The sequence below is a fragment of the Anabas testudineus genome, chromosome 11 (assembly GCF_900324465.2).
Source record: "Anabas testudineus chromosome 11, fAnaTes1.2, whole genome shotgun sequence".
In the NCBI taxonomy this organism is placed as follows: Eukaryota; Metazoa; Chordata; class Actinopteri; order Anabantiformes; family Anabantidae; genus Anabas; species Anabas testudineus.
In genome coordinates this window covers 11,579,693-11,599,908 of record NC_046620.1, presented here as the reverse complement: position 1 = coordinate 11,599,908, position 20,216 = coordinate 11,579,693, and the positions used below count along the sequence as shown (strand labels likewise).

Below are 20,216 nucleotides of genomic sequence, written 5' to 3'. Positions count from 1 at the left end.
GTGTTTGTTCAACATAAAGCAGTGGAAAAAGAGAAGTCTTGCGCAACGAGCACACACTCACACGTATATGCACACACCCCAACAAACACAAACATTCACATTTAATTAGGCCTAGCTCATAATGATCAGCTCATCATCACAGGAATGTGCTCTGGAGCTGCCTATATACTCTACTTCACCCTTCAATTTCTGAGTCCTGCATTCTTAAGTAACAGGCCACAGTTTATACTTTTATACTGTGTGAATCTTGCATAATTTTCACACAGATTGCACAGTGTTGGCTTGCTTGTTTGTGGTATTTGGGTATAGTTTTGACTTGAGATAAGTGTTGCTGGGTGCCTAAGCTGCAATGATGTTATTTACGGAGCCACGCTGGCATATTTTATGTGAATGCGTATAGCCCAGCACCGCTAAGGCTTTATGGGGGTGAGTCATATCCACATAACAAACAGGCTCTGCAATGGGAAAGTATCATGCTGATGTTAAAGCTAAACTTAAGGCTCATGCACTGGAGCTGTGTAACAACCAGTTCATAGATGGAGCTTAGCATTTGGCGAGTAAACAGCTCAGGTGCCATACAGCAGGGGTAATAAAGGTGCAACATTAAGGAACAACTGAGTCACAGCCAGAGTTTCAAACATGGTTAATTATTGTCTAAAACATGTGCATGCTTGATGAGGCAGACGTGATAAGTGGCAGATGATTTCTTCATCCTCACATGCTCGGGATCTTTCAGTATCAGCAGAATCTCGGAGTCCAGAGCAGAGGGTTTAGAGATTTACGACCCCAGGTGACAAACGCGTAAAATAAAATAAAATAAAATAAAACAGCATTAATGTTTGAACCGTGTCACGCAGTCTTGTGTCAAAGGTAAAGCAGCGGGCAGTTTCATCAGAGGCGAGCTGAGCTGGAGTCGGTGCCGTTACCAGGATTGCTCAATGGTTGTGTCACCAGGAGGCTGGACTGGTCGGGCGGAGTGTTTGAGCTCAGAGCTCCGTATCACCGGAGCGCACTCACTCTCTGTCTGTCTCTGAGTGTGAGGCGGTCTCTCCTGTCTCTCTCTGATTCTATCACCCTCTCTCTCTCTCTCCCTCTTTCTCTCCCTCTCTCTCTGTCTCTCAGTCTGGGCTCTGAGGGGTCGGGATTTTCTCATCCAAAAGTACACAGACCTCAGAGAAGTGGGCATTCACTCTCCACAAGGACCGGGCTTGGATTACTACCAACAACAACAAAAAAAAAGAGAAAGAAAAAGAAACGCGCCGTCACTGAAGCCGCTGAAGTTTCATTTATATCTCAACTAGAATGAGCGTCACACGGATGGAGCGCGCTGTTTGTAGTTTATTTTAACCATCAAAGGGACATATTTTTTTTAAAACAAGCCACGCTCTCGTTTGTTGCTTTCGTTGTGAATCAGTCTGTCAGGATGAACTTGCACTGGAGCCCGTCATCCTGCATCCGCACCGGGAGAGTCGCGCACAAGCGGCTGGATTCGGACGACCAGCCGCCGGCCAAATGCGCAAGGCTGAGCGCCGAAGCGGGAGACACACACGGACTCCTCGGCACCTCACCCGGGTCTCCGACCAGCCCTGTGTCAAACCCCACCCCGGCGACCCACCAGGGACCGTCCAGGATAGGACCGTTTCTGCTTCTACCTCTGGCGGACCGGGAGGGCATGCAAAGCGCGATGAACACCGACACTGGCGATGAGCTACTGTGCAAGGTATGCGCAATCCCGTCATTGTGCAATTTCTTTGAATGAATGGTGTTTCAAGACATCGCGTTGCTCAACAGCCCGTCTGACATGTCATCAGTATTTAGCCGACTTTTCCACCAAATGTCATTCTCACGCGAAATGTGTCACGCTTTGCGTAATACCAGGAGTCTTGCTTCATGATTTTTAAATCCCGAACTATATAAGGCTCTGTGATTCTTTTGAATCTGTGTATAAATAGCCCACATGTAAGAACAGGTAGCCCCGTCTAGTCTGTAGTGTGGGGACATCACTGAATGTAAATCCACCTATCGTGGGCACCACACTGTGGCTTCACACCCGTCTGTCAATTCGGCTTATTCCCATACATGTCGCTGCAGTACGCCACGCTATGACACAAAAATGTAAACATGTGACGCAAAGGAAGACTACGATGACAAGGAGCCGCTGTGATAACGTGAGGGCCCCCTGCTGTCTCAGATCCATATGTTTATTTTGCATGACAGAGCTGCAGGCGTTTGGCTTTGTTGATTAATAAAGTTAATCGCTTCATGCTTCGGTGATTCATTCGTCACGCTCTTGCAGAAGCAGTGTGTGGAGCTGGAATCAGAGAATATCCTGTGCCTTTTTACATTTGCCAAACTGTCACGGTTGTTTTCTCAGATGATCATTAAGAACAAACTGACCCGCTGCCTCCTCCTCCTCCTCCCCACCTCCCCTATGTGCCTAATTTTCATCATTGTCCCTCCCTGTTCTGCTCTCATCTCTCATCCAGGTCTTTGATATGGGGGTGTACCAGGACAAGATAAGAGCCTACGGGATCCTATCTGCACACAAGAATGTGGCCGGCATCAGGGACATCATCCTTGGCGAACGCAAGGCTTACGTGTTCCTGGACAAGGACTTTGGGGACATGCACACCTTGGTGAAGAGCTGTCGCAGGCTCGATGAGGAACACGCCTGCAGGCTCTTCCGTCAGGTGGCTCTAGCTGTGGCGCACTGTCACCAGGCCGGCGTCGTGCTGGGCGACCTCAAACTGCGCAAGTTCGTCTTCGCAGATGAGAAGAGGTGAGAAAAACGAGCAGGAAACCGAATGACGCGCAGGTGTCACCCATGAAATGTTTCTCAGCCCTGTTGAGTCATCCACCTGTTCAGCATCTCCAGTGCTTAATGGCGCTTAATTGTATGAGTTACAATAAATCCAGTGCAGTGGGACGTGTCAGTAAAGCCACAGAGTAAACATGGCAGCAGCTGATACGCACAGGCCACGTGTGCAGATACCAATGTGGGCACACGTCGAGTAGGAGGCTGTGGAGCTGCTTGTGGAGGCAAACTGCATGGCTTCCCAGATTCTCACCCTCTGTCTGTCTGTCTCTCCTGACGTGTCTCTTCATACACGTGTTGTGTGTTTGTTTTGCATACGTGTGTGTGTGTGTGTGTGTGTGTGAATCTAGTGGGTGGTTAGTTTGGCTGAGAGCTGCTAGACGAGGCTGCTGAATGAGACAATCATCCCCCTTCGCGGGCTATATCTTAGAATATATTCATTACTCATTATTTATTAATATATTACATCACAGCTATGCTGCAGGAGAACTCATGCGTCCAACAAAGATTCATTCAAATATACTTTCATCCATAAGGGAGTGAGTTCAAAGCACTAGGCCTTTGAACTCACTCACTCCCCCCACCACACACACACACACACACACACACACGCCTCACTGTCTGCAACTCTGAGTACTACATTCTGTTCGGGAAGACACAAAAATCCCTGCTTACCAAAGTATTTGTCGCCTCTTTGCCCTTGCGTCACTGGTTTTCCTGTAAGTACCTGCTGAGCCTGAACAACACCCCCACCCCCACCAAGCTTTCCAAGGACCTCTTTTTTCATTGGACACTTTTCAACAGAAACATTCTCCAGCCACGACCTGTGGGTTTGCAGGGTCACACTGGATGAATGAGAGCAGACAGCCAGTGAGAAAAGTTGAAGTTGGTTGTGTCCCTCTGATAGCTATACGGCTGCAGAGCGATGAGTCATAGTGTATATGTGCAGAGGGGAAGCGGAGGAGGAGGGAGGGGGGTGCATAGCTCATTTTCTCTCTCTATCTCTGTGTGTGTGTGTCCATACATGCACATTTGTATGTGTGCAGGAGCATTTTGTTATCTTGTGCCACATTAATGCAGGTAGACTGACTTTTCTAACACTGACTTCACTTAACAGTGAACGCCACAAAAAAAAACAAAAAAAAAACAATCGAGCTCTGATGCAAGTTCAACAAGAAAGCTGCAGATTTTGCTGATAACACTGAATAACTATGTGACATCATGGAATCTGGCTATAGTTTCCAGGAAATCAGTTTTGCACACCCTGAGATTTCTGCGTCCATCCAATCACAGCCAGACTTCTGACCCATAACGAGATAATACAGTCTGCTTCAAATGTTGCAAGTCTGCATGACCTCATTTAAATCATCATACATTTTTCCAAACTCGTAATCAGGCATCTGTGATGTAACGTCCCGGCCAACAATGCAGCACTCGAGCCAGAAACCCGAGAAAGTCACAACAATTTGACAAACGCTATCTCCATTCACTCACACACACACACACACACACACACGATGCAGTTGAAAAAGCCAGTTTAGGGAAGGTGACTAGCACTGTGAAGCATGCAGAGCTTCTCTGCCAGGCCAGCCTTCCCGTGCGTCACTGATGTGGCAACAGCCATTTGAGGGTAATTATGGGATGGCTGGCGCCGCGAGTGTGGGACCCAGGTGCAGATAGCCTCGGCTGGAGAAAGAGAGAGAGAGGAGAGAGAAGATATGTACTCTCAACAGAAGGATGAGTCACTCTCTCCACCCCTCTAACTCTCTCTCTCTGTTCCGTTTCCTTTTCTGTCTCCAGCTCTCTTTCTCCTCTCCCGACTTATCTCATCCACTATCTCAGTGTTTGAATATCACTTGCTTTCTGTCTTTGTCCTTCTGGCTCTCTCTCTCTCTCTCTCTCTCTTTCTGTCTGTTTCTCTCTCCAGCCACAGTGTCTGATGACTAAACTCTCTCACAGGGGGAGTCAAATCTCTCAATGTGAGATAAAACAGCACGCTTCCTAAATGTTTTTGTGCCACTTGATAAAACCTCGATCAATGTGGCAATGTTGGGTGAAAAATTCAAGACGAACAAAAAAACATTTTCTGTCTTGAAATTTGCTCATTGATAGATTTGGAAAATCTCTCTCATCATAGTTGTTCTGGTGCTGGACTGAATGTACAGTATGTCCTGCCATTAACATGGCTAAATATAGCAGTGTGTGTGTGAGCAGAAGAGGAGGAGGTGGGAGCCTAAGCTGTATTTTTATATGTGTGTTTATGTGACCATGTGTGTGGCAGTCGCTGGCTTATGCCGCTTCGTTTCTCAGATGAGACTCACTGTTGTGCACTTAGGTCACAGTAAGTTCACTGGTGTGTGTGTGTGTTTGTGTTGTATCCGTCTGCCTGTTGTGCAGCTTGAGACTCTTTTTCGTGTTGCAATCTGTGACTTGCATTTAACAGAACCCTGAAATGTTTGACAGTTTTAAACAGAGCTGCTGTCGTGACACACACACACACACACACACACTCGCACTGCTCTTACTCAGTGGTGTACTAGTCTAAAGAAAGGATGGCCTGTGCTTTAAATGTTATCACACACAGGAACTCTGGGAACAGTGTTTCAAGCAACAACATGACATTCAGCAAGATGTTCTACATGTGAAATGTCGATTTGAATGGGTTGACAAACATTATGTTCTTAGATTTCAGCATCATTTGTCAAGCTGCTTGCTGTGTAAAATAACAGATGATGTCATTGCTATTGGATCTGTCTCAGCTCTCCTAATTTACAGTACAGTCAGAGCACTTGTAGCTGCAGTTGTGTTAAATGGAGACTGAGGCTTGTGGATCGCTGTTGAAAGTAGACGAACAGAAATGAATCCCCTGTGTACTAAACAAACATCTGTGCTTTTAAAGGTCATGTCACATCATTTTGACTTTTTCCTTTGCAGGACACGGGTGAGACTAGAAAGCCTTGAGGACTGCCGCGTCCTTGAAGACCCGAACGACGACTCCATGTCAGACACCCACGGCTGCCCCGCTTACGTAAGTCCAGAGATCCTCAGCGGCTCCGCGCCTTACTCTGGCAAGATGGCCGACATGTGGAGTCTGGGGGTCATGCTGTACACCATGCTGGTTGGCCGTTACCCCTTCCACGACCCGGACCCTGCCACACTGTTTTCCAAAATCCGCCGAGGCCAGTGCTGTTTGCCGGAAGGTCTGTCGCCCAAGGCCAAGTGTCTGCTCCAGAGCCTGCTGAGGAAAGAACCCTGGGAGAGACTCACTGCGACCGAGCTGCTTGCTCACCCGTGGTTCCAGCAGCCGCCGTCGTCACAGGAAGTGGCACTGGGCGAACAGGAAGTGAGCTTGGCGGAACAGATGGTGCCATCCTTTGACGTAGAAGAGGACAATGATCTGTTCTGCTGACAAACTCAATTCAGCTGAGTCTGGCTGAGGGACCAAAACAAAAATTGCTCTGAGGGATTCATTGTTGTTGTTTTTTTTACATTGGCACTTTTTAGAAACTCATTTGTGTACTGTTGTGTGTACATACACCCTCAAGCTTTCTACAAAAAACGTACTGTACTGTATCTTGTTGTCGTATACGTGTTACTTGCGAAGGGCATTGTCCACAATGATCATTCATTGTGTTTTTATATGTGTGTTTTTGAAATTATTTGGTGCTAAAAGAAATATCAAGGATTCAAAACTCGCCAGGCAAACAGCAGTCACCATTTCTTGCTCTCGGCCTGGACTTAAAAGGCTTTCAGAAAGCATTGCATGAGACCTGAAGACAAGGCCAGGATGTTTTTCCTCTCACTCTCTGACCAGGCAGGAGGCCTCACCGGCTGACTCACTCGAGGAAGGACTAGCACAAGCTCGACGTCTCGCAGCACGCAGTGACATAGAGTGAGAAAGATGCTTAGTAGAGGACTGATGTGTCACAGTAGCGGTGACAAAAATGTGTCACTGGCAATCTGGCAACATTTCTGCAAATGGAGAGCATTTACAAATCTCACGCCATGTGCAGAAGGTTGAGAAAGGCATGGTGTTACTGGTGTAAGACTCAGAAAAGTGGGAAGAGTTTATCACATACACACTTATCAACAAGCAGCAAACACAAGTAACACTTAGTAAATGGCTAACAGAGAAAGGTGTGTGTCACTGATTTTGTCATCTTTAAACAGCTAAAATGAAATCGTGTACCCTTTTAAAGCATGGTGGAAGCTGAAGATACTATACATAAAGGGTCTGACCTTGCTAATTATACGGTCATCAATCCGTTTGGCTCGTCTGAAAGGCTGTGTATGCAATTAGCCCCACCTAAACTTAACACTAATGTTTCTGGTTTAAAAATAAATGCCGGGGAGCAACTCTAGTTTTAAAAGCTTGATCACATGTCTTAGCAGCCGCAGAGATAGGAGTCATTCTCAGTCAATTCTTAACCCCAAGGGAATGATACACTCGGATTTCAGTGGAAAAAGTAAAAAACAGAAAAAAGAAAAGAGAAAGAAAGAGATTTGTTTTTATCTCAATTCACTAATGTTTGTATTTTTAGGAAGATGTGTCCAATACCTGGCTTAGGAGCCAGCAAACATTATCACATCATTATACACATGAGCAGCTGAACCTGTTTTGTTCATTTCTGTCGGAACATTTTGTCAAAACTGAGTGAGTTGCCTCAACAAAGTCGAGCTGTGCTGAGTGTTGTGCCCGTATCACTGTGTTTCATAAACTAAATGGCTCTGAATCAGTCACAGTCAGGCAGTATTTGATGTTGGTTGTCTGATGATGACTCAACACTTGAGCGTGTCTGTGGAGAATGGTCCTGACCTTGGCTGGAAGAATCCGTTCTGACTGTTTCACCTCCTCAATGGTACTTTTTCCCTTTTTTCCTTTTTATTTTTGTTGCAGTCGGAAGCTGCAGATCTGTGGAGACTAGTCATCATAGTTAGCGACATGATGCACCATGTTCTAAAGGATCTTGTGACAGCCAGATGCAGTGTTTCACTGATGTTTAGCCTTTAACACCAGCTGCAACTGCAGGTCTGCAGCCAGCTATTTCACACTGGTATTTTGACGACGGTACAGGCATATGAAGATCACTGTGCATTTAACAGTTTGGGTTGCGCAGTGGGACTAATAAAACCTCTGTTTCAGTTTTTTCTGCTTGACATAGCAGATGGGAACAAATGTGTGACAACCTGAATTGTTCCTTGCAGAAAATGAGTGTTATAGATTTTTGATTCTGTTCCTCGTTCGTATATGTAGAGTGAGTCACACGTTCATGTGACATGTAGAGTAAACTGACACGGGTGCACTTCATATTGCACTGTGAATTATGTATTTGTGACACAGCCTAGAGGCTACTATTAGTCCAGACAGGTTACACACAAGAGTTCATATATTCATTGTACAAAAGTTGTAAATATGTATATTTGAAATATGTGTGGAGATGTCAAATAAAGATTATGATTTTTCATATTCACATGTTTTTGTTCTTGATTTTTTTTTCCTTCATTATCACCACTTGTCTTCCACACGCACATACTGTGCAACCACCTGCACACTGCAGCTCGTCTACATGCCTCCGAGGTTTTCCTGCAGGAATTCCTCCCCACGCAGCTCTTCATCACTGTGAGTGAAAACAATACGCTTTCTCATTTTTCTGAGCCGCTTCAATTTCATCCTCACAAGGGAAAAAAAAAAAAAAAGCCTCTCTCTCTCTCCATCTCTTCCTCTAACCGTTTACTGTTCTCTGACCTTTGCGTAATGTAACATTTAACTCCTCAAACACACAAATGTCAATAGCGGGTCAGTGTCTTTTCCTAGAATACACAAGGGAGAGCAAATTCACGTTCTCTTTTCCTCAGCTTCACCGGTGGATCTCAAGGCCAGCTCATAAACACCCGCACATTTAAACTCAAATACATGTGTTTTTTTCTATCCAGGCCACTTTTGCTTGTGAAACACCGTTTGACCTATAAGAGCTTGGCACGTCTCCACCCTCTGTGTGTTATGACTACTCTAGGCACGACCGGCTGGGGCTTGCGTAAGCATTGTGCGTGCATGTGTTCATGCGCATACCTGCCTGCATGCCTACATTTGTGTGTGTGCGTGTGTCTATGTGTGTGTGTGTGTGTGGGCATAAGAGTCAGATTAGGTATCAACAGAGTAGCTGGAGTGTCTCAGCTGCTGGGGAGCTGCCAAACCACCGATTGCCTAACACATCTGAGCCGGGCTCCTCCAGGGATGGCAGCAGAGCCCCTAAAAATTACACTAGTAGTAGATCAAATAGTGGACGTCTGCAGAAATGCATGAGTGCAGGAAAGGGTGAGTTTGAGAAGGGAGACGGGGTGGAGACAGTTAGCTTAGCTTATCCAGCATAACTGGAAACAGGGGGAAAGCACAACTATGACAAAGTCAGTCTATCAGGTCCTTCAAGGCCTTTAAAGGCCCTGTCAAATAAAACTAAACTTTTGTTTGTTTGAACAATTCTTAAGCACATTTTACTTTAGTTTTGATTTAGTTTACTTCCACCAGCTATCTGCTAACTATTGGCTGCAGGTTCATATTTATCATACAGATGTTTGAGTGGCATTAATAGCACATTTTCAACAATAAATAAACAAAAGTCAAACATGTCCTTAGAAAGTTATACACGACTAGCTATTAGAAAGTTACAGATAGGATTCAAACAAGTGTTGTGTGGTAAGATTAAGTCTTAGGTAATGCACTCAGATATGCTGGGTGGCTGTGTGAGCTCAGCCTGTCCCTTGGCCACAAGTGTAAACTTTATCCTTCCTTGTAATCTGGTATCATTAAAGTTTCCTAACCATGTAAACCTTTAAATAACAGACCTCACAAAGTTCCTCATGACGTGATGGGTATGACACCTGAGCATTAGAAGGTATTCCCTTTATCCAGTGTAACCTGATTTCCTCAAACAGTGTTCTACAGTATATAACACTAACAGTGATATATACACACATACACAGTAGTAGTGAGGTGTCACAACACCGAGCTCAGTAGGTAGAGTATAGCATAACACAGAAGATAAGATAAGAGCCTCAGATAAAAATATCTATGTTGGTTGTTTTTGTTTCACATTTTCGAATGTGGCTCATACAGGAAAGGGTGTAACATAGGTGTCAGTCTGCCCAGTTTTTGCACACAAGCCACACAAGGAAGTGAAGTAGCAGCGTTGAGATCTGACAGTAAAGCACCTGCTCCAGTCTTCGCGCTCAGATAATATTAAGTCCCTTTTCTTTTTCCTGGAACTCTTTGGCACAGCAGACAGATCCACTGATGCAATGGAAACTACCTCCTCTGTTTAAATAACTCTTTGACCTGATTTATCTCATAATACAAATCCCTGAAGGAATGTGAGGTATTGTGTTGATTGTAGATCAGTGATGAGACTGAGCACTTACAATAAGGCTGGTATTTTTAACCGTCACAAAATCACAAAGGTATACCTGGAATTTATTTGAATGAAAGTTGTGATCTCTACTGCAATCTTGTGGAGTTACAGCAAACTGCGTGGCAGTGGTGGATGACGTACTGAAATAGTTGTCGTTGTACAATAATATAGCAATCCCTTAAAAATAATAAAATACAACATGCTGCAATTTATTATTAGATGAACACAAATAACATAAAAGCTTCTTAGTAGACAGTCTTTACATTTATATAAAGTGTTACTGCACAGATTCTTTGTTTTACTAAAGTTTAGTAGTTGAGCTACCCTACACTGAGAAAGATTTTCTAATTAAACCTGAACCAAAGTGTGCTACAGAAAATTGCTAATTACTTATGTACGTTTAAATCAAGCTTTTTTTTTTTTAAAGCAAAATAAAATGTAGAGGTGAAAGGATTAGAGTATTCATTGATTAGCTGAGAGATTCTCTGTTATTCTACAGTACATGAAATATCTGGTTTTGCACTGTGAGCCAGAAGAGACAAGATGTTTGAAGTCATCAAACTGTGGCTAGAGATTTAAAATATGTAGTTTCCAAGTTGCTGCTGTTCAATAAACCAACAAATGAACTGATTAAAGGCGATTATGGGATCGTCTTGTAAACAAGGTTCAGGTTTATATTCATAGGTTTTCACCACAACATCCAGGAAGCCTAACAAACTATTTATTTTGAATAGTTATCACCCTGGGGCTCATGTCTGGGTGAGAAGAAAGACAACTGCTCTGTACAACTACAAGTACAGTCTTCTAATCACAGGCCCAAGAGTACCTTTAATTCATACATTTAATTAAGAAAACAATCTAATTAACAAGTAATGACAACAATCATTTGGACCTTCTCAAAAGACACATCCTGTCAAAATAGAAAAAATCATCTTCTGTTATGTTACCGTGTGTCAACAGTTTCTTAAACACAGAGAGAAGGAGAATGGGAAATGTTTGTCCGATGAGGTTATTTCAAGTAAAGTGGCCCCATTATTATCATAATTGTTGAGAACATTGTTAATATAATAAAATATGCTCATGGTACGGCCCAGGGTGGCTTGTTTTACAGGGTTTGTTAAACCAGGACATCTCTGACTCGTTGAAAATCAATTTTAGTCACAAAACAAAATACATAATGCCCCTTCTAGCACTAACTCTTATCTGCTCTTCTTATACACAGGCAAGTTTTGAATCGTGTAAAACCAGAGTCACCGGACTCCTCAGGCTAAAAACACTGTGTTGTTGATCAATTTGCTGATGAAGTCCTTCCAAAGCCAAATTCTGAACCTTAAAGCAACTGATTAACCATCCAATGCTTGGCAAGGTCAGCGGTTTCTAAGCTCTTAATCCTAGCTGGAAATGGAAATTACCTGAGATACTGGTGCAAGCAGAAAATAGTTTTTTATTAATGCCTACAGACAGTTCAGTATTTTTGATTTGTTTAATCTGCCTAAAATATAGACAAAGCATTGATTCATTCCTATAACATGAACAAAGAAAACAACATAAACAGTGAGAGAAACTGTTTATCTTGTGTTTTATGGATTAACACTTGTGTTTAACTCCTTGTAATCACCTGTTAGAACCTGTCATGACAGTAAAAGCCCAGAAGAGGGCAGTGTTTTCATGCACCTGGCCAGGTTCTTCTTCATCTTTCTTATTAAACTGTTCTCTTACATTTAAGGAACAGCTGGATCAGAGATTGATGTTCTTTTATATATTATGGGACTACTATCAGTGTAATAAGAGTAATAAGTGCAATATGACCAAAAATAATACACAGTTCTGTTTGCATTTGCTGAAATCTACATGATTAAAGGTTCACTGAGGTTTATATCACATGCGGCTGAGACTGTCACATACTCCCCTCCCACATTTTTATTGGTGGTAAACAACATGAAGTAATTTGGGTTTTATGTGGTCTTAAACAACAGCAGACCAAAACTGTTGAAAGTGTCTGGTTGTAAAGTCGTCCATCTGTCTGTGTGAACAATCAGTTGTCCCTGGCATTGGCTCAGACTGTTAAAGATGTTGCCAAATTATCCAGTCACAGCAACACACACCCGCACAGCTTCTGACCAGCGTGCTTTAATACAGAAACTGTGGAACATTGAAATTATTCTCAGTGGCACCTAAAAGTCACTAATTATTTTGGGAACATCTAAATGTGTCATTTTACAATTTCCTGCCTGAGTTTTGTATTTTATTACCAGCTTCACAGCATTGGAGTGATATCTGTTTTTTTTAATGAGATTTCATTTTGTTTATTATGATAAAGAGACACCATAAACTTGAACTTCCAACTCCTCAGCAAGACATACAGTATCTACCTAGAGAGAGCGTTTTCTCTGTTCATTATAAGCACTTCTCAGAGCATGTGATATAAATTCACACCTTGCCTGTCAGCATTTTTACTTCACATGTCAGATGCAGAAGAACATTACTATGTAATTATTTGATTAAAATAAATCTCTCCTGCCTAACTTACCGAATGTACTTTATTCTTCAATTATATAACAGTACATTATGTGTTCTACATGTCAGGTAAGCTCATTGTTCCATTACTTTAGCTCAAACAGCCGCAGTAGAACAGGAAAAAGGCTGTATGTTGATTCACTGTATCTCACTGCAGATTCCTAGAAATGAATTATTCTGAGCAACTGCTATGTTAACACTGACATCACTGACTCATGGTTGCTGTTAATGGAGATGGGCTGGACGGTTGTTCTGTGAAATAAGTAAATTAGGCCACATTTTTATTTCTAACACGCTGGACTGACGCTGCCCAATTCTGACTATTTGTGAAGAAAAGTCCTAAAAGGATGGAGCTTCTTCCAGTGTGCACTGGTAGGGGTAAAACCCGCACAAAGATAGAAAAGATGTCACACACACTGATCTGACTAACACACAGAAGCCAAAAATAAATAATAAAATAGAATCCAAACACACAGAAACAAAACAGACTCACAATTCAATCTTCCTTACTGTTGTAATCTGCCGCTGTGATACCATGCCTCCCATATTTTTCAAAGGAAATGACTTCGGCAGGAACTCTCTGTAAGATTTAACACCTTTACAATTTAGTCAAATTTATTTGGGGGAAATTAAAACAAAAAACAACATGACTTCTATCCCCCAGTACAGTATTTTCGTCTTCGAGGGAATATTGAAATGAAGCAGCGCCCCACTGTCATCCTGTGGAGTGTTTTCCCTCAAAAACACCCTCCCTCACATGTCGCTCTTTCTTTAGGGGCACATGGTGCGAAGTGCTTCAAGGGCTGCCGTGTTCAAAAGGCGTAAAGTCAACTTTAGTAATACCTGACTTTTTAGTTTAAGCTGTTGTTTTTTATCATCCATGCCATGAATTGGAACTTGGCCCAGCTCCCCAGGGTCGATCATTTTCTGTATATAAAGATCATCCAAACCAAGGCAATGGCAAGCTAAAAGTGTGAGGTTTGACCCAATTTAGTAATGTTTTACAATTTAGGGAGGAACCTGATGTTTGTATGAACATATGAGGATGTATTATATACATAATCTGCTTAATACTTAACCCCCTGGCTCTAAAAATGATAAATCAGCAGTATCTAACTGATGACAGAGAGAAAATAGTGTATCAGCCAAGGGGATTAGCTCAAAATGAAACAAAGAGCACAGTGTAAAGGGATTTGCTCTGCCACATGGGGCTGTGTGCACTAAATGAGTATAGTGTGGCTATGGCTGCAGCCTTTGTGGCCTTCCATGTCATTGAGCTTCATAATGATTCTTATTCTATCGAAATCCCCATTAGTCGACTTGCTGCACACTTTGAGCCTGCAGATTAGCTGCTGAGCACATAGGTCCCATTGTATGTTGGAAAAATACACACATTTGTATCTAACAGTAGCATTAACACTTGTTCTGCTTGTGCCCAACATGTAAAAATCGTATCGAGCTGGAGTGCCCTATGTTTGTGCATACTGTATACAGCCTAATCCAAAAATCATATGTGTCACTGCATACTATTACACGACATTTCAAAGAAAACACTACACTTGTTTTAACAAACTGTATAATGTAGATGATATGTATCTATTATGTAGAAAATAACTACATTTAGTGAACAACATTTAATTTGCGATGGAAAATGTTTACTCTGTGGTACAGTACTCCTCCATTTCCTTAAGTATTTAAGTACATTCAAATCAACTTACTTACAATATAACAAGCGTGCTGTTTTTAATTACACCAAGCTGTACTGATCCTCAGGTGAGGGATTAAACACACACATTCCCCTGGCATGTTGTCTGTGCTCTTGTTTAATCCGCTACCACTGCTCATTGTATTGGCTCCTCACCGTCTCATATCCACACTCATTGGCTCATTAGCTTGCCCCTAAGTGGGAGAAATTAGAAGCACTTAGTAGAGTGAGTGTTCTTTCATTAGTTGCAGTGCCAGCGTAGACACCGGACAGCATGCAGCACCTCAACTGTACCAAACGTGAAAAGTTGAAGAAGGGATTAAGTCACCAATCCACATGCTTTCCCAAGTATGTAGTATGTAGTTCCGTTATTCTCCATTTGCACTGCGCTCCCCATGGGTGAGCCAGGGGATTCGGAACAGCAGGAGCAGTGAAAGGGGTAATCTTTCACTCTTTTGCATAGCACAAAGGCTTAGCTGGAGATAAGCTCACACTCTGCAGCGTGCACGGCAAGTAATATTAGACACCCCACCTTTAAAAAGGAAAGCTATATCTGAGAGATCTAAGAGGATGTGCATGAGCTCATACATTATAGGTGCAGCGATACAGGAATACACATGTAACCACACTCAGAACTAACACACAGACAAGTGTGTGTTGTATTTAAGCTACGTGGAATTTTAAACTAGCACAACAGCGCTTTACGAATGGGGAGCGAACGAAACACTCAGACTAAAGGAATCATGAACAGGAGGAGAAGAAAGCAAGACAGGAGTTTGGAGGAAAATAGCCGAGGGTTGGGAGGCATGTACACTCTGAATGAAAAGCGCACAAGAATGAGGAGAGCGAGAATAAAAGAACAGTGAGAAGTCAAGAAGGGGTGTTGTGGCAAGCTGGGAGTGTAGTTTGCATGGCTCCACTCTGCGGGTGACTTTAATTACTTTTCAGCGTCACTGCCTCTCCTGTTCACGAGCTGCATGCTCCGATCACCAGCCTCTGATTATCGGGCCTTTGTGCGGGCCTCTGCCCGCTGTCAGGCCGTAATTACGTTTGCGCTGGAGAGCATCTCAGCACGTCAGGAAGCTTACGAAACCATTATCCAAGTGCACTCCTACTTTACAAGCTTGAGCTGCACAAAGCTAAGGAACTCAAAGGTTAAACGGGTCATATTATGCTTTACATAGTGTGTATACTTCAGAAAAGCTGGGTGTCTATGTTACACATAGTCAGAGGTCTAAAGCTTGACATAAACATATGTTTGCATGCTGGCAGCAAATGAAATGCTTAGGTTTCAGTCTGGCCAATTCACTTTGAAGAGTTCTTCAACAACCTGATGTTAAGCGATGTAGAATTTCACAACTGGTCATCCGTAACGGGCTCTACACACACTGTGCCATATGCATAGGTTAGCTGTCAGCTGTTAGCAGGGGATCTGTTCACAGCATTTCACAGATGACTTTTTCACAAGCTGCAGGATTGTGGGCTCGGCCATAGGTAGGCCAACAGGAACACTTTGACAGGCTGGCCAATCAGAAGTGAGTGGGATTAGGAAAAGGGGGCCCTAAAGACACAGGAGCCTTTCTCCTCTCAAGGATGGTGCTCTTGCATAAAACAGCATTATAACATGTATTTGCACTTATCTTGCAACTTGAAAATCATATCATCTTGGATCAGTGGAGTTAAAGAATAAAAAATAGCCCCTAAATTAAGCATTAACATGTATACTTTAAGGCCAGTACATACAGTACATAAAGTGCCAAATTATGTTATTAGTGGATTTACATTTGTAATGATTTATGTGTTGTGTTTCTCTTCTATTTGCTGAAGGTTAAGGTTAATAGAAAGTCCGTTTCAAGACACATTTGCAAACTGAAGCAGGAAAAAAGGAAAACTGAATGCAGAAATAAGTGATGATTCATTATGAGACATCACATTAAAGCACACAAAGGTCCAGCCATTGTGAACGTCTCATCTACACTTCTACATGCTTCTTCTATTCAAAGGGAAACGCTGCCTCACACACCCAACTTCCTCCACTGTGTAAGCAGTGTAGTAGTGACAAAATAAATAGCAGCCTTGAAGGAATACAGCCTCTAGCTTCCTGTTAAACACTGTCCCCATGGTCACCATGAGTGGGCTGCGTGTACACAAGGTGTTGATCTGTCTCCCAGGAGCTGCACAGAGACTCTCCAATGTTTCCCATCATCTCACGTCACAGAAAAACCTCTTCATTCTCTTATGTGTTTGCCAGCTCAGATCAGGGGCAAGATTTTCTCTTTCCACTCCACCCAAATTTCAGCCAATCTCAAAACTGCTGTTTCTGTCTGTCATTATCATGTTATTAGTAATATTTAAGAAAATTGAACATGGTAACACACAAAGCTAAGATATCAAACATCAGGTTATACCTGATAAACATCAACAAGTAATCACCCTGATTTTGATTATCCCCCCAATTCCCTACCTTTGCCACTGTCTTTCCTACTACAACTCTCTCCTCCAATTTCAACTGAACCAAAGAAGAGGGAATGAGATGACATGGAGAGAGGGATGCAGGTGTCTACTGAAGTGTTTTCCAGTCAGACAGACCACCTCCGAGCATCCGCATCCCACAAGCCCACCATTTCCTGCACTTTGCCTGAAGGTTGCACCTCTCTGAGCCATTTCCCGCAGCTGCTCAGGGCCTCTGAGCTCCCTGCTCATCTTGCAGTCCAATACCTTCCTGCTGAGTAAAATCAAAAAAGTTGAGACAGACCTTCAATCACACCAAAGTCAAAAGATTCTCAGCTGGTGCATCTGTCCAGAGGAGAGCTAAGAAACATCGCAGCATGACCAACCTGATGTTTGTTGCCTTTTTATGTTGTTTTTCTTGGTAAAGTCATAAGCAAACAAGAATATAACCAGTAGCCCTGCAGAGAGAAGATCACCAGAGTACACTTGATGAGCTAAGTTATGTGCCACACTGACATTGCTTTGTCTGCCAAGAAAAATCAAGAAAATCCATCACTAGTTTCAAAAAGCATTTCTGTTCACATTTAAATGTATATATAATTTAAGTCCTGGAGATTGTGTTCATCTGATTTAGGTAACAATTCATTCTTAGAGACAGCAGGGGTAATGATAGACATGAGAAGACACTGGTTTCATTCTGCAGGCCAAAACCTCCCCCTGTATGAAACAAAGATGAGGTCAGACTTTATTTAATGGAGTTATGACTTCAAGGTTTTCTATCACTTAGGACAGGAAATCTTTGGGGGTCAGTCAGCGTCACCTTACAAACGATAACTGGCTCTGCCTTTAGAGGCGTTTTAAAGGAGACAGAGGAAAACGAGTGCTGTGCCCTTTGACCACTTTACCACTGAGCAAACACCACTGTGAGGATTAAAAGGTGCAGGTCTAAGCAGACGTCTAACTGTAAAGGTGAGTCATACAGTTAGTTTATTAGTAAAGTAAACAATATTTTTAAAGAAAGACCTGTAATTATTCTAATATAAGTTATTTTAAAATGGCTGTAATGTCTTTTTCTGTGCACTTATGGGCATCAAAACAAACTGCAAGTCCAACATTCACTCAGATTTTAGAGCTGTCTTCCTCTCTGAGAGAAACACTTGTATCACGAGCTGACGATCTTCACCGACTAGGCACTAAACTTTGTCTGCATCCTGTTTGGTGCACAGAAGATGTGAAACTGATTTCAAAACTAAGATCATGTCTAGACCAAATTTGGCACTGGCTGAACTTTTTTGAAACCCAATGTGGCATCATCCAGTGCTGCACTGGCTAGTGGAATATGTGCAAGTGCACATTCCTGGTGAATTACTCACTATAAAAGGTTGTTTTCTACCGTTTCGCTTAATGTGTTTATGTGTGCATGCCCACTAAAGCTAAGTCATTAGGTAACAGTCTTCCCAAATTTACAAAAGAGAACAAAAACAAAACCTCCTTGGCAAAGTTACAACAGATGAATTAAGGCTGATATTGTAAACTAGCTCCCTGATTTCCACTGCTTGACTCAGCTGTCTGCTCATGAAGCCCGACTGGAACTTCTCCTTGTATGAAGGTCTGTATCCTGGCAACCATGGAAATGGCCTTGAAATGTGATTGAAAGTTATCCTACGCCTGGAGCTAAAACATCTCCAGGTGTGATTTCTAAGACACAAATATGTCACATTTCAAACTGCCTTTTGAGTCATGCATACCCGTTAACAGTGATAAAACCTTTCTTTACACACCATTCATTATACCTGTCATTTGCATGACTGTTGACTTTTCTGGCCACTTGGGTGGCAGATAAAAGCTACAATATGTAGTGGTTATTTTATCTGGAGCAACTGCTACAATCTGTGATTGTGTCTCTTTCAGGTGCTGTCACGTTCAGTGTGTTTGCTTCTCAACACATCGAGCCATTACAGGAGCAACAACCTACGCTCCCCGAACAAACATCCCTGACACACGGGGAGATTTTTGTCAAGCTTTTCCTAGAAGGCAGCATTGCTACCAATTACCCCGGTGGAGTCAGCCAGCCATCTTGCTGGTCTGACAGATGACTTTGACCTCCGCAAACATGAGGACCTTCTTTTGGTTGACACGTACAGCCGCTGTTGAAGTGAGAAGTTGATGAGTTGAGGCAGTGGTATGGGGAAAGTGAGACTTGCATCCTGTACAGTACAAGCCTCAGGCATGCAAGGACAGGTAAGTTACCTTGATGGCATCTTTCTGTTCGACCTCTGAGAACGTACCCCTATGCAGTCTTTTCAAAAACACACATATACACAGTGACATTTTTTCCCTAATGATTGGGTTCATAACCTGCTTCCTGCTGAGCCTGAGAGCTCAGCCACACTCATACTGAGCTATGAATTCAGCTTCCTGCGAAAAGAGACACTCAATGTGATGACTGACTCATGGCAGTCTATCTGAGGACAATAATAATCTCACGATGAAGCTTATTTATAGCGTAGCACTTATCGAAACAAACACCGCAACTGCTTGTCATAAAAATGAAATAAAAACCAAATTACCGGAATAAAATCGAGCGAGCCTCAGTCGCAACAAAGAAAACAATAACAGGACATTTCCTTGTTCTTCCAAACAACGTGGCTGGCTGAGCGTCTCAGCCTGCAGGCTCCCTTGTGTTTTCCTGATGAAGTAGATATGATTCCTCTATGTGCTGCAGTGAGATAGAGTGAATATGAAAAGCTGCATAACTGTTGAACTTTTACCCTCCAGTATGGCGGAAAGCCTCAGTACCCTCGTTTAACATCAACATCATGAACAATCAGGGCCAAACATAGTGAGCTCTAAATAAAATCATGTGAATTATATGCACTTGGCAGCGTAATTGGAGCACACTTGGTGTTTTTCGAATCGTGGCACTGCGTGACTCTTCACACTGTTATTAACATTCCCTCTAATATTACATGCTGCTAAAACACCCTTGTGTTAATCAGAATAAGGCTCTCAAGCCGTACATTCCCCACGCATCTGACTTGATCCTTTGTTTTCTGTGCTGCTGTTATTATCGTAATCAAGCCTCTTGAAGCAGTGGAATTTCCTCTGCTATGGCTGACCCACCAGGCAGAGAGTGATGAATATGCACCTCATGAGTGTGAGCTCATTATTCTCGGCTTTACGCACACTGTGAATATTAATACCAGGGTTAGTGTACCTCTGGTAAATACCAAAGTGAATTATAGTTCATTTGCTGGTCGACTCAGGTTGTTTGGTTCTGTTCACTTTGCAGCAGGTGACCGAAGAGATTACAATGATATTT

General features: G+C 42.7%; 1 protein-coding gene across 1 annotated transcript; it reads left to right on the top strand.

The window, feature by feature from the left end:
• Positions 1 to 1,025: 1,025 nt before the first annotated feature.
• On the top strand, positions 1,026 to 8,286 carry trib1 (tribbles pseudokinase 1). The gene is made up of 3 exons (XM_026348646.1): positions 1,026 to 1,720; positions 2,487 to 2,779; positions 5,750 to 8,286. Exons 1-3 carry the CDS (start codon positions 1,424 to 1,426, stop codon positions 6,222 to 6,224), a joined length of 1,065 nt encoding a protein of 354 aa, XP_026204431.1. The 5' UTR covers positions 1,026 to 1,423; the 3' UTR covers positions 6,225 to 8,286.
• Positions 8,287 to 20,216: the final 11,930 nt, after the last annotated feature.